Raw genomic sequence first — 14745 nt, 5'->3', positions numbered from 1 at the left:
GTTGAAGAAAAATAATCGAAGCGTCTAATGGAAGCCATCCACAGAGGAGAGTGTGGAGTGGACATGAATGGTGTGATGCTGGCCCAGTATATTCTCAGACAAGGCTATTACTGGTTGACTATGGAGGAGGATTGTATTGGTTTTGTTCGGCGATGCCACAAATGTCAAGTCCATGCTAATCGCATGAACATTCCTCCATCAAAGCTCCATAACATGACTTCACCGTGGCTTTTTTCTATTTGTGGAATCGATGTAATTGGGGAAGTCACACCAAAGGGCTCGAATGGGCATGAGTAATTCCTGGTGGTGGTTGATTACTTTACAAAATGGGTGGAGGCCCAATCCTACTCAGTACCGAAGGCATCGCATGTGCCTAAGTTTATGAAGAGCAATATTATCTGCCGGTATAGAGTTCCAAATGAGATCATCTCCGATAACGGCTCACACTTCAAGAAAGAGGTGATGGATCTGATTGAGAAATATAATGTGGCTTTTCATAAGTCATCAACGTATAGACCACAGACCAACAGAGCTGTTGAGGCCGCAAACAAGAATGTGAAGAACATCCTATGGAAGATGGTTGAAACATATAGGGACTGGCCGGATAAACTGCCATTTGCACTCTGGGGCTATAGGGTATCAATTCGAACATCTACAGGGGCAACCCCCTATTCCCTAGTGTATGGAATGGAAGCTATTTTGCCAATTGAGATTGAGGTACCGTCACTGCGAGTAATGGCTGAGTGTCAGATAACAGAGGCAGACTGGCAACAAGGCAGATTTAAGGAACTGATGCTAATTGACAAAAGGAGGTTGAGGGCATTATATCATATCTAGGGCTACCAAAGTAGAATTGCTAGGGCTTTTAACAAGAAAGTTAAGTCTAGAAATCTCAAGGAAGGGGACATGGTGCTGAAGAACAACTGAGCTCCTATCCATGACCCTAGGGGCAAGTTCCGATCCAATTGGACTGACCCTTACATTATCAAATCTATCTGGTCAGGAGGGGCGATCATTCTTATGGACCTAGATGGGTTGGAGTTTTCACAGCCGATCAACATGGACAAGTTGAAGAAATATTACCCTTGAGAGGCTCGCTAGGCCAAAAACTTGAAAGGGTGACCTAGGCGAAAGTTAGAGCTTGAAAAATTAGAAACAAAGAAAAACTGAGCTCACAACGCCAAAAACCCAAAAGGGCAACTTTGGCAAAAGTTAGAGCACAAAACGAGAGAGTTAATACTCGAGTGAACCCTAACCGAACTACGTAAGGCCTGATTCCCACCTTTGGATACGTAGGCAACTTCACCCCAAAGTTCGGCCATAACCATCTCCAATTCAACTGTCCTGTTCATTTTTATAATTGGGTCATCTCTTTGCATCATTTTCTGGGTTGTGATATCTCCAAACCATTTGGTAGAAAGGTCAATAGCAAGATAACGCATCGATAATAATATAGTTGTGGGCAGTTACGATCTTCGGATTTAAGGTTGTATATCTTGAGGATGGGTTTTGAGTGTGTTAGGTAGTGACTGTTTTTGAAAATTGTTTTGAAAAGTTTTAATGAATTGATTTTTCTCAAAATTTTACCTTTTCCAATTTAGACCATTTTAGACCAAAAAAGGAAATTTTTCAGTGTTTGCAACTTTAATTTTATTGATTTCAATACAAAGTACATTCTCCAACTCTCTGATTTAAATCAACGTTGCTTTTACATCATAAAACTTGAAAAGAAAGATCAAAGTAGTAAAACTAGGGGCAGAGCTAAGTCAGGTAGCTCTATGTCTTCTGCTTACACTCGTGGAAGTTTATGTAGCTAAAGATGACCAAACTTGTTCTTCGTCCTCAAACCAAGCCAAGCACTTGCTAGAAAGGATGTAACTACAACTAGGGGAAAGGGCCAGAAGCACCCTCGTCCTCCAAGCAGTGAGGTACCGAATCAAGTGTGAACCACGAATGGAAAATGAAGCCGGGTATTCCACCTCCTCATTTGGACGTGTCTGATCATGCCCAAACTAGCGTCTGAACTGGAAGGGGAAATAGAACACGCAGTGTATGAGGCCAATCAATTGTGTACCTAGCTGATGGGACATACTATGACTCATCTTAGTCAAATTAAGCCAGGGGCAACGCCAAGTTCTGTCAGCTGCAGATCTACTACACATCCAGTCACACCACAACCTCTCTGAATGGAAATCCACTAGCCATTGGCGAAAGAAGTAAGCTCGGGTTGACTACGCGGGGCAAGTGTTCACCACTTTCAGCTTATCCATCAACCATACTTGGGAAGGGATGAAAAATCAAAGAGATTAAAGAATAGAGAGATGTACGTTGAGAGAAAAGTAAAGAAAGGGCTAGAGAGGAAAATAGAGAATGAGTGTTAGGTGGTGTGAGGGTCATAAATAAGAGGGGTGGGAAACGATACCAGGAGAAGCATTAGGCTCCCTCCAAATTGAGTAGTTTCTCGCCGATGGAAAGCATCAAGGCCCATCAAAGTTTCGACCAGTGCCAAGCCCATGCAGGTTTTGCCCTCTTTCAGGCACTAGGCCACTTCGATCGACCGGATGCTGGCTACATTGACACTAGGGGCAAGAAAGAATTGCGCAACCAGGCATAAGCAGAGAGCATGTTGCCGATAGCCTCGCCAGAGAAGGTAACTCCTGTCTCCAATAGCGAAAAACCGATGAACTAAACCGGGAATGTCCAACTCTCCATCATGTGCCAAGGATCGAGCCTCACATAATGGAAGCCCACGCATGCGTCCAAGTGCTCGAGCATGGCCAAAACGGGGTTGCAACATGATTTCTTCATCGCACCGGGATTCCATTAATGCTTGAAATTCTTCGAGCGTTGGACACATTTCTCGTGGTCCGAAGTGAAACACGAGTGTAATTGGGTTCCAGCACTAGACCGCGGCATGGAGGAACGGGAAACAAAGAAGGGTGTGGCTCAAAGGAAAAAGAGCATTTAGGCCAAAACCACGAAAATTCACCTTTTTCGAGCCGTCTAAAGTGGTTATCTAGTCTCAGAGCCTATTATTGAGAAGGATTTCCATTTTGAGAGCAAAATGCCAAAGACTTGCTATTCTGCTGAGAAAACAGTAGGAGCACCTTTTATAGACTTTGAGAAAGAGTAGTGCATAACAGTTGGATCCCACTGGCTGACATCACTTTTAGAGTTGGCCGGCTCTCAATGATTGCCCAGATTAGAGTAGTTGCAAAGAGGGCAGGTTCTTGCCTTGGTGGATAGAAGCTTTATTTGAGTGTTGTTTAGTGTTTTTAGGTCGTTTTCGTTTTCTTTCTCTGTCATCGAGTTGTATGTTGTATTTTGACCGGTTGTAAGGTGATTCGATGCAAGAATCAATTCAAGAGCAAGCATTCACAGTTGTGAAAAGTCTTGTACAAGATTATCATGCAAGCACCATTCATCATCACATGTCACATCGTGCAAGAGGACTCGTGCAAAATATTCTTTTCATATCTAAAAGGTCCACCCTCAATCATTGTTTTACAAAAACAAAAATAAAAGAAAAGACTTTAAAAATAAAATACAAGGGTCCATCTAACGCTAGTTTCTAACTACAAAGCAAAATAAAAGAAAAGAAGGAAAAATCATCACTCCATCCTCGTCCTCCTCCTCCTTGGTTGCAGAGGAAGTAAATCACTATCATCACTGGGGCTGTTGGACTGCATGTCAATCTCATCCTCTTTATCCTCGAGAAGACTCCTTGGAAGGTGAACGCTGTCTCGCTCTACCTCTCCCTCGATCAGCTCATCCTTGGCCCCTCACTGGGGCCCGTCTCTGTTTTCTCCTAGCTGAAGGAGGTCCAGTGGGTGTGGCTAGTGCTAGCTCAAGCTGAAATGAGTATAGTTGTCAGAAGAGATTCAACTGAATTAAGCACAGGTATCAGAATGGATGCAATAGAATATGGACAAGGTTGCTGTAATAGTAAATCAGGAATAAAGTATACATCAATTCTGTGAGTGGTCAGAGCTGTTTGTCTCCTCCGTACCATGAGAAGCAGTAGGTCGCTCATCTGGAGAAGGTCATCATCATACACTGCAGGTGTAGACGCGCCCGCGGAGGGGGGCCTTATGCTACTACAGTTCGGACTCGCGATTTTGTTGTCGCGGTTCTTAATCTGAACCAAAGAGTCCAAATCTGGCAAATCATTTTGAGAAACAGATTTTTGAAAAAGTAGTGCCAAACATGGACTGCTTTGCCAGATACAGAGTCGCCACCTAAATATTTTTAAAATGGGGAAATTTAGGAAACCCTGACTCGGTGCCGAAGGCCACATGTCCGTCATCACCGGAGTTGTCTCGGCTCGGGAGCTTGGGTACGATCGGGGAAGGTCAGCTATGAGCACCCCCTTTTGCCCGGTCCGAAGACCGGCCTCTACTAACCATGATATCTGATTTTGAAAACATTACGTGTTCTTATTCCATTTATTAGCCTAGAATTACTATGTTATGCACGCAGCAAACAAGTATAGACTAGATTGCCTAATTTGGAAATAAGCATTGCATATCCGTTTGTTTTGGAAAATGTTTTGGATTTGCTAATCGCAAGTAGGCTAAAATGCGGATTTCAACGAGTTTTTCCAACTCAAACAATCCAACCTTCACCCACAGGCATTCAAAACATTTTATCACATAAGCATCTAGCCACATGGTAAACATGCTGTCATGTTAACATTCACACGCATGCGAGATGCTAAAGTGAAAATACTTACATCGTACTCCGTGCCAAAACAATAAACTAGTTAGCAAACATGCGTGTCCTAGTTCATGTTAAATTGCCTAATGCAACACATACAGGATGCAATTAGATAGGCTCGGCTAACCTAAGCATGGCATATGAAATGCGATCAATTATCACATATTTAATTTTTGAAATGAAGTACAAATGCAGTTAGCGTGATGTACCGAGCCTAATGCATGCAATACAAATGCATGGATGCACACATGCATAGCATAAGGTATGCTAAATTAAACGTGCCCTAATCTACCATCATAAGCAGGTAAATAAAAGGGAAGAAAGAAGTGGGGATTGGAAGACATGCACACCACCCACACACACTTATTATAGGTTTGCCCTCGCTCGGAGGGACCAAATAAATATTACAAATTAATTAACTACGCAAGCTAATTAATATTACAAATTGCCTAATCAACTAAGCAAATTAACTAAAACTTAAGAAAACAGGAAATCGCCTCGGGAAATGCGCCGCCATGCGTGAGCTGCCTCTGTTTTCCTTCCTTCACTCCTCTGGAGGTTGCCAAAACCTCAGGACTACTTCCTTGGGCAATGGGGGTCACCACCGGCTGAATGGAATTTCCACTGGCACAAAGTGAAGCTATCGGCAGAGAAATTATTGCCGGTCGGCACCTTACACTGCCGGTCGGCAGAGTGTTCCTGCAGAATCTGCAAATGACAGTAACAGAGGGCAAGACAAAGCATGGCAGCACAATTCAAGGCATATATGCACCAACCATGTCCCTTATCATGATAATGACTCAAAGGGGCACGTGCCTCGATTCTCGGACCACCAATCACGCATTTCCATGCATGATGGCCCAAAGAACCAAGTATGCAACTTTGATTTCAAATGCATGCAAACCAAATCAAACCAAAGTCCTAATCCCTATCACCAAATCAAGGGGCAAGGAATGCATGTTGATGCAATGCAACCTAAGCATGCAAGCTAAGGATGCAACATGGCATGGCGATACACTTATGCAAGCATGCAAGCAAACATGAGGCAATGCTAGCCAATGAAAAGGTGGTCTAAAGCATGATTTGGGCGGCTCTAATAAGGCCCAAAACAGTGGCTAAATCGACCAAAAGAAGAGACCAAAACACAGATACACACATGCACATGTTAAGGCCCAACACTTAGGCACAAATTAGACAACCCTCAAGCACACTTGAAAGGGACAATCATGGACTAATTAGCATGCAACATAAGCATTGAAATTCATGTCATAAAATGATGCCAAATCATGTTAAACAAGACAAGCAAATGCATGCAAGCATGGTCCAAGTATTTGAGGCAAGTCATGAAGCTTTGAAGCACATTTATCGCAACAATCATGGCATGCATTAAGCAACTAAAAACAGGTTTTTAGCATGTTAAAACAAGGCTAAAGGACTACTTAGATGGCATCTAAGTGGCTCAAATTTAGAGGCATGCATGATGGTCAAAACATGAAGCATGCAACACATGCTTCCAAAGCATTAAAGAGGCATGCAAGGCAGTCACGCAAGCATGAAAATGGGACTGAAATAACATGTAAGGTGACCCCAAATCACCAAATCAATGTAAGGATGTCATGCTATGCATGCACATACCTAAGGCCAACAAGCCAAAATGCAAAGAGGCTATATGATGCATGCCAAAATCAACCCAAACACTTACGGACAGACCTAAAACATGTCAAGATAAGCACAAAATCTTCACAAATGTAAGCCTAAAACATGCTAGAAACAAAGGCACACAACCTAAGACATGTTAAGGGATCACAAGGCATTACATGGCAACTATGCTAAGCATGCATGGAGTACTTGTAGACACCCCATTTTTGACCGTCCTCAAGACTTGGACGTCACCGTTTAAACACTCGGTGATTATCCATGTTTGTGTTCGTTTGGAGTTCCCGGAAGTCTCGGCTCGCGCGCCTTGCTTCAAGATCCCCGAACTCGACCGTTTAGTGTCTGGTTTTGCACCAAACACTTGCATCTTGCCCTTGAGAGGCAGGGTGGGGCTTGTAGACCATCCCCACCCACCACCGGCATTGGCTAGAGGCCACCGGCTGGTTTTTGCTGCCACCGGCAATATAGTTTGCCGGCCGGCACTCTTTGTTGCCGGTCAGCACTATTTGTTGCCGACCGGCACTCGTTTTGGCCAAGATGGCATTTTTGGCCGGCTGATTGCTGTTCATCTGCTTTTGCAGATATTTTTAGACAGCTGTCTTGCTTTTGCTCTCCTCCATACACGTGTATGGAGGGATCTCCCTCTTGTAAAGCTTGTCGATATAGAGAGGGGCTCTCTCTTAAAAGAAGGGAGAGGGACTTTAGACATTTTAGAGAGGGAAAAACACAGAGAGAAGCTCTGGTTTTAGGGTTTGAGTTGCATACATATCCTATCTCTATATTTACTCTTGTGTGTGTTTTAGTCCATACTATTGCACACAAGCACCTAGTGTTTCACCTTCCTCTTGAAACTAGGGTTCTAAGGGCTTGTTCTTGAGTTTCTTGACTGGTTTGGAGCCAAAGGAGGCCATTGGAGCATCATTTGTAAAGGGGTCATCAAGGGTGAGAATCTAGTCCCTTTTTTCCCCATTTTTGCATTGATTTTATACCTATCTTAGAGCTGTTTTTGTGCTTATTGTATAACATAAAAAAGTTCTATTTTTAGGCCCTCTTTATTGTTTATTAAGAGTGTTTTGTTGTTTAAGGGTTTTTGACCACCCTTAGGCCTTAAAAGGCCTCATTTTGAGCCATTTTGTGCTAGCTCCGGGATTTTGGTGTTGAGGTCTCTTCACCACTGAAATCTTGAGGGATTTCAGTGGTGAAGATGATGCCTTGAAGTCCCAAGAAGGAGAGGGCCACCCCCTCTCCTTGTTGTCCTTGAAAAGGACACATTTTGGCCTCTTAAGGAAGCCTATGCTTAAGTGTGTGTTGAGCATGTTTGGTTTGTTTTTCATGCTTATATATCCATGATATAACATGATTTAAAGTTGGTTTTGGAACTCCATGCATGCTTAGCATAGTTGCCATGTAATGCCTTGTTTATGCCTTAACATGTCTTAGGTTGTTAGCCTTTGTTGGAGCATGTTTTAGGCTTAGTCTTGTGAAGATTATGTGCTTATCTTGCCATGTTCTAGGTCTGTCCATAAGTGTTTGGGTTGATTTTGGCATGCTTGATATAGCTCCTTTGTATTTAGGCTTGTTAGCCTTGAGTATGTGCATGTGTAGCATGCTATCCTTGCATTGTTTTGGTGATTTGGGACCATCCTATATGCCATTTCAGTCCCATTTCCATGCTTGTTGGATTGCCTTGCATGTCTCTTTAATGCCTCATAAGCTTGTGTAGCAATGCTCCATGTTTTGGTGCTTATTCATGCTTTTGTTTTGAGTCATTTGAATGCCATTTAAATGATTCTTGAGGTTTGTTTTAGCATGATTTTCAGGGCTTATGTTGCATGCTTTTAGTCCATGAATGTCTCTTTCAAGTGTGCTTGAATGTTGCTTGCTTTGTGCCTAAGTGTTGGGTCTTAACATGTGTGTGTGCATGTGTGCTTAGCATCCATTTTAGGCATTAATGGCCACTGTTTTAGGCCTTATTAGAGCTGCCTAATTCGTGTATAAGACCACCTTTCCATCTATTTGCATTGCCATATGTATGCTTGTATGCTTGCATAAGTGCCTTGCCATGCCATATTGCATCCTTAGCTTGTATGCCTAGGTTGCATTGCATCTTGCATGCATGCCTTGTTCCTTGAAATGGTGATAGGAATTAGGCCTAATTTGTTTGATTGGTTTGCATGCATTTGAAATCAAAGTTGCATACTTGTTTCTTTGGGCCATCATGCATGGAAATGCGTGATTGGTGGTCCGAGAATTGGGGCACATCCTCCTTTGAGTCATCAACATGATAAGGAATGTGATGGGTGCATAAATTGCTTGAATTGCATTGCCATGCAAGATTTTGCCCTCTGCTGCTGTGAGTTGCAGGTTCTGCAGGAATTTATTGCCGGCCGGCAGTATTTAGTGCCGACCGGGAGTCAATCGATGGCCGGTGGATCTATTTTGTGCCGGTGACTAAATTCTATTGCCGGTGGAAATTCTGCTCGGCCGATGATATCCCTCGGTGTCCTGAGAGGCATCCCTGAGACTTTGGCAGTTTTCAGAGGAGCAGAGCAGGGAAAACAGAGGCAAACTATGCATGGCAGTGCGATTCCGAGCCAATCCCGAGCATGCGTTGCATCTGGCGCTCGCCCCGAGGCGGTTTACTGTTTTTATTTAGTTTAGTTAATTTGTTAATTAATTAAGCAATTTGTAATATTTAATTAGCTTGCGTAGTTAATTAATTTGTATTATTATTTTGGTCCCTTCGAGTGAGGGCATATTTGTAATAAGTGTGCGTGCGTGTGATGTATGTCTTCCAACCCCACTTCTTCCTTCCCTTTTATTTACCTGCTTATGATGGTAGATTAGGGCACATTTATTTAGGCATACCTTATGCTATGCATGCGTGCATCCATGCATTTGTTGACATGCACCGGGCTCGGTACATCATACAAACTACATTGTACGTTTCAATTCCAAATTGAATACATGTTACTTGTAGCATTTCATATGCCATTTTAGGGTTAGCCGAGCCTGTTTAGATTGCATCTTTGCATGTGTTGCATTAGCCATTTCTAACATGAACTAGGATCATGCATATGATTACTGACTAGTTTCTGTTTTGGCTCGGAGTACTAGGTAAGCTTTTATGCTTTAGCATATCGCATGCGTGTGAGTGTTGCCATGACAGTATGATTACCATGAGGCTAGATGCTTATGTGTTAAATTGTTTTGAATGCCTGTGGGTGAAGGTTGGATTGTTTGAGTTGGAAAAACTCGTTGAAATCCGTATTTTAGCCTACTTGCGAGTAGCAAATTCCAAAGCATTTTCAAACCGAACGGATATGCAATGTTTATTTCCAAATTAGGCAATCTAGTCTATACTTGTTTGCTGCGCGCATAACATAGTAATTCTAGGCTAATAATTGGTTTAAGAAGGCATAAAGTTTTCAAAAACGAATATCACGGTTAGTAGAGGCCGGTCTTCGGACCGGGCGAAAGGGGGTGCTCATAGCTGACCTTCCCCGATCGTACCCAAGCTCCCGAGCCGAGACAACTCCGGTGATGACGAACATGTGGCCTTCGGCACCGAGTCAGGGTTTCCTAAATTCCCTCATTTTAAAATATTTAGGTGGCGACTCTGTATCTGGCAAAGCAGTCCATGTTTGGCACTACTTTTTCAAAAATCTGTTTCTCAAAACGATTTGCCAGATTTGGACTCTTTGGTTCAGATTAAGAACCGTGACACAAATCGAGTCCGAACTGTAGCATGAGGCCCACCGGGGCGCGTCTACAGTACCAAAACCAATTTAAAATCATGTTATATTATGGAAATATAAGCATGAAAAACAGCCTATACATGCTCAACACACACTCAAACATAGGCTCCCTTTAGAGGCCAAAACATGCCCTTTTCAAGGACAACAAGGAGAGGGGGTGGCCCTCTCCCTTTAGAGACTTCAAGGCACCATCTCCACCACTGAAATACCTCAAGATTTCAGTGGTGAAGAGGCCCAAACACCAAAGTCCCGAAACTAGCACAAAGTAGCACAAAATAAGGCCTTTCAAGGCCTAAGAGGGGTCAAACACCCTCAAATCACAAAACACCCTTAATAAACAATCAAGAGGGTCTAAAAACAAAACTTTTTTGTATTATACACCAAGCTCAAAAACGAATTTAAGACAGGTAGAAATAAGGTGCAAAAATGGGGAATAAAGGGGTGAGATTCTTACCCTTGAAGCCTTCTTCAACAATGATGCTCCAATGACCCTCCTTGGCTTGAATCCAACACCAAAACTTCAAAATCAGTCCCTTAGAACCTCAGTTCCAAGAGGAAGGTGAAACACTAGGTGCTTGTGTGCAATAGTATGGACTAAAACACACACAAGAGCACAAAAGAGAGGGAAAGAGAGATAGGATGTGTATCTAACCCTAACCCTAGAACTCAAACTCTAGCAATGGCTGTCTAAGCTCTCAAAATATCTCAAGTCTAACCTCTAAAGCCAAGAGACAAGGCTCTCTCTATATAGAAGCTTTTGTCTTGTAAAGCTTACAAGACAAGCTTCCAAGAGAGAGATCCCTCCATACACGTGTATGGAGGGGAGCCAAAAGCAAGACAGCTGTCTTAAAATATCTGCAAAAGCAGATGCATAGTAGTCGGCCGGCCAAAAATGCCATCTTGGCAAAAAAGAGTGCCGACCGGCACTAAATAGTGCTGACCGGCAACAAATAGTGTCGGCCGGCAATATACATTGCTGGTGGCAGCAAAAACCAGCCAGTGGCCTCTAGCCACTGCTGGTGGTGGGTGGGGATGGTCTACAAGCCCTACCCTGCCTCTCCAAGGCAAAACACAAGTGTTTGGTGTAAAGCCAGACACTAAACAGTCAAGTTCGGAGATCCTGAGGCAAGGCGCGCGAGCTGAGACCTCCAGGAACTCCAAACGAACATAAACATGGATGATCGCCGAGTGTTCAAACGGTGACGTCCAAGTCTTGAGGACGGTCAAAAATGGGTTGTCTACAGCAGGTACCTGCAAAACAAAGAGAATTTGAGAACAGTGGACAGAAATAACAAAGGACAGGAAAAAAAATAAAGTACAATGGGTAGAAGTATAAAGAAACATGTACCTGCTCGATGCCGGGTGCAATCACTAGTCTTCAATCCCTCTCCTCAATATGCTCAAGGGGAATTTGTTCAATCACCCCGTTTGGTCACATGTATAAGACCTTGGTAGGAATCACAAGAAGCCCAGGGACGGGAGTGGTAGTAGGGGCACCTCTAGCAGCGGTAGCAGCAACCTCCAAAATGGCACAAATCACACCCAGGGTAAGAGGCACCATCACAACAGTCTGTAAGAAAGTAGTGAAGTCATCGAGCTCATGGTGCCGATCATCGTCCTCTCTCAACAGAAGGAAGTCAATCTGGGGGCTCGTCATGGAGATCATCAACTACCATCATGCCAAGAGGGGGAGGATATAGGATGTCGAGATTAGCTATGCCTCGCGTCTGACAGATGAACCTCTCTCCCAAGTAATACGCCCTGTTGAAAGGGCCCTCAAACAGAATCCACATGGTAGAGGCGAGCCATGTAGCAACATAGGTCATCCTCGTTACCTGAGAGATGCCCGCCCAAGGGTGCCAATCAACTTGTGAACAGAATGTGCAAGCTAAGTGTCAGATACCAGGGGTTGGGCAGTATGGAAATAGCAACATGGAAATAGCAATATGGAAATAGCAGTGTGGAAATAGTGGAAATAGTAACAGATCAAGGCCAGTGTCAGGTTTTGTTACCCTATCTACGTTGATGGTGTCGAAGAAGCGTCAAAAGTAAGAGAAGTCTCGGTCCACGCGCCGGTGCCGCTCAAATCAGGAGTTGTAGTACTAGGAGAGCGATATTGACAACTCAATCAGCCTCACTAGGATCATAGCCAGAGAAGTGAAATATGTGTAAACGCATAGCTGCAAGAAGAGAAAGATGAGCAGATATAAACAAAAAATGCAAAGCAGGTATAAACAAGAAATGGAAAGTAAAACAGAATGAAGAAGTGTGAGGTGTTCCTCTCAAACTCGCCAATAGCAACTAAGTAAGTCTGCCTTGCGGCGGGATGCAGAGCTCATGTAGCAGTACAGGGTGGCTAGGTTGGCGCCACCCCAGTCATACTCCCTAACTCGCTGTGGATGCACTAGTGCTCCCAAGAGATATAGCCCCACGGTATTTTTCCTGTTCGCAAATAGGGTAGTACCGAGGAGATACATGAGGAACCCACAAGTGTATTGGGCGATCTCCTCCGAAGTAGCTGGCTGAAGATCAGAGAAGTGCTCCAAGAGCCCACTGTATCTCACCATCCCTGGATCGATAGCGTCTGGGATGACTTCAAGGAGATAGAGCTGTGCAGCTCTCCACTGCGCCATGTCTGGATCAAAAGGGATCGGGTCGCCAACCCTAACCCGTAGGCTAGTGAGCATCGAGAAGTTGTACGGGGTCAGAGTCAACTCCCCAATCAACGAGAAGTGGAACGAGTCTGTGGTGTCCCACGATCGTTGCACCAGGGCCTCAGGAAGTAATGGGTTAGCCTTTATCTGCATCAGTCTTAAGCAGAAAGGTCCGAAGCCAGCCACGTTGACTAAAGCACGGACCTCCGCTAGGAGCCTCTCGTACTAGTGCTTGTGGCCAGAAATAGACCCATAACCTCTAATCCTCCTGGCCATCACCTGTAGTGTGGGAATGTTGTCAGTATTCGTAGTGCATTGAAAGGAATTCAAATAGGTTCAAACAAAGATAATTACTTACTGTGGAGGCATCAGCGGATAAGTGCTCCACAGGCTCTCGTAGTAGAATGTCCTTGTCAATCCTAGGAAGAAGACCCTCGAATCATTGGATATCGCCTAAGGTCAGAATGTGTGTACATGGCTAGTAGGTGGCCACATGAAATGGTCTATCAGCAAGGGGAGGAAACTCTGACTCAGGAATGGGAGGAAGGACTTCCTCGGCCTCTATATCCTCACCTAGGACAGCACCAATACCTACGATGGGGTTGGGGACGGGAACCTCATTGCTACCCATAGTGAGAAAAGTGGGAAAGTGGAGAAAAGTGATTGGGTGGGTGAGTTTGAGTGAAAAAATCCCAAAATCCCAAACCCTAAGAGAGAGAAAATAAAGTGAAAGTAAAAATCAAAGAGAGAGAGGGAAAAGTATGGGTAAATATGTGAGAAAGCAAGAAAAACCAAGGAAAATCCCAAAACTCAACTAAATCACTTTTTGTTCGGTTCAAAGTGTAGAGGGTGAGAAGTGTTATACGAAAAAAAATTTGCGAGGGATGTTGGGTAATGCGAGAAAGGAGGAAATCTAGAGAGAGAGGGAGCATAAAGAGAGAGGAGAAGGGTTTTTGGGTGTGTGTGTGTACAAAATGAGGGTTGGGTGTGTTTTAAACCAACCACGGTGGGTGATTTTACCGAACTGCCCCACTGCTGCCATCGTAGGCCGACCGGCTCTATTTAAGACCGGTCATGCTTCATTGAGAGCTGACCGGCTTTAAATGCAAACCCATTTTTGGTTTTTTTTTTATTCCAGTGTGTTTTAGTGTTGGGTTTCAGTTTGGTTTGGGGAAAGAGAGGAGCAGAAACAATGAGGGAAAAAGAAAAGAAGAAAAAGCAAGGAAGAAAGAGCAAAGGAAAAAAACACAAGCATGAAAAATAAAAACATTGAAAAAGATATTAAAGAAGAAAAAGAGAGCAAAGGAAAAATAGAGCAGAAAAAAAAAGAAAAAACGAAAGGCAAAACTATAAAAGAAAAAAAACAAGGAAAGAAGAAAAACAAACAAAGAGGAAAAACAAAGGAAGTAAGAAGAGAAAAAAGAAGGAAGAGAATTTTGTTACTTTATTTGTTTAAAATTGGTTTGAATTCATAGCCTGTTTTGTTTAAGCTGTAATTCATTTTGCTTAACTCATAATTTGTTTTGTTGGTGTTCTGAAGTTATAACTTGTTCCATTATTTCGTTATTCGCTTCGTTAATTCATGCTTTGTTCCGTTATCTCGTTGTTTTGAGAATTTCTAATGCGTTCCATTATTCTAGCTCCGTTTTTTTTTTTTTTTTGAAAAAAAAAAATTGGCAAACTTGCTTTGAAAATTTGCTAATTCGATACGTCATTTTAAAACTCGTGTTTATGCTTTGTACCTTGACTTGAGTAATCTTCGTGGGCTATCATGGCTTTTTTTTCCGAGGCCTTCCCAGGGATAAGATAATCTCGCTCCATTCGGGAAGTTGTCGGCTTTTTCGTTGATTTGATTCTTCTCCTTTTACGTGAGTGTGGACGCGCCCGAACGTCTTGGGAAAGTTCCGTTCGTTCATTTGGGCTTACCACAGTTCGGACTCAAATGTCACGGTTCTGAATCT

The 14745-nt window shown here is 43.3% G+C and overlaps 1 protein-coding gene across 1 annotated transcript; it reads right to left on the bottom strand.

The window, feature by feature from the left end:
- Positions 1–12232: 12232 nt before the first annotated feature.
- Positions 12233–12937, bottom strand: LOC145821743 (protein MAINTENANCE OF MERISTEMS-like). Its single transcript, XM_082918303.1, has 2 exons — positions 12419–12937; positions 12233–12310 (listed from the first exon to the last, which is right to left on the bottom strand). The coding sequence occupies exons 1-2, from the start codon at positions 12935–12937 to the stop codon at positions 12233–12235; spliced, it is 597 nt and encodes a 198-aa protein (XP_082774429.1).
- Positions 12938–14745: the final 1808 nt, after the last annotated feature.

The sequence above is a fragment of the Camellia sinensis genome, chromosome 3 (genome assembly GCF_055761805.1).
Source record: "Camellia sinensis isolate YWXY chromosome 3, ASM5576180v1, whole genome shotgun sequence".
NCBI classification, from domain to species: domain Eukaryota; kingdom Viridiplantae; phylum Streptophyta; class Magnoliopsida; order Ericales; family Theaceae; genus Camellia; species Camellia sinensis.
Note: the sequence above shows the minus strand (reverse complement) of the source record. Positions and strands in the feature narration are given on the sequence as shown.

Bases quoted from the DNA above. Each gene is read 5' to 3' on its own strand.
- LOC145821743 (XM_082918303.1), bottom strand. From the start codon at position 12,937: ATGCAGATAAAGGCTAACCCATTACTTCCTGAGGCCCTGGTGCAACGA. The intron at 12,311-12,418 runs GTTTGAGAGGAA...CTCTTCTTGCAG, and splicing joins TACTTAGTTGCTATTGGCGA to CTATGCGTTTACACATATTT.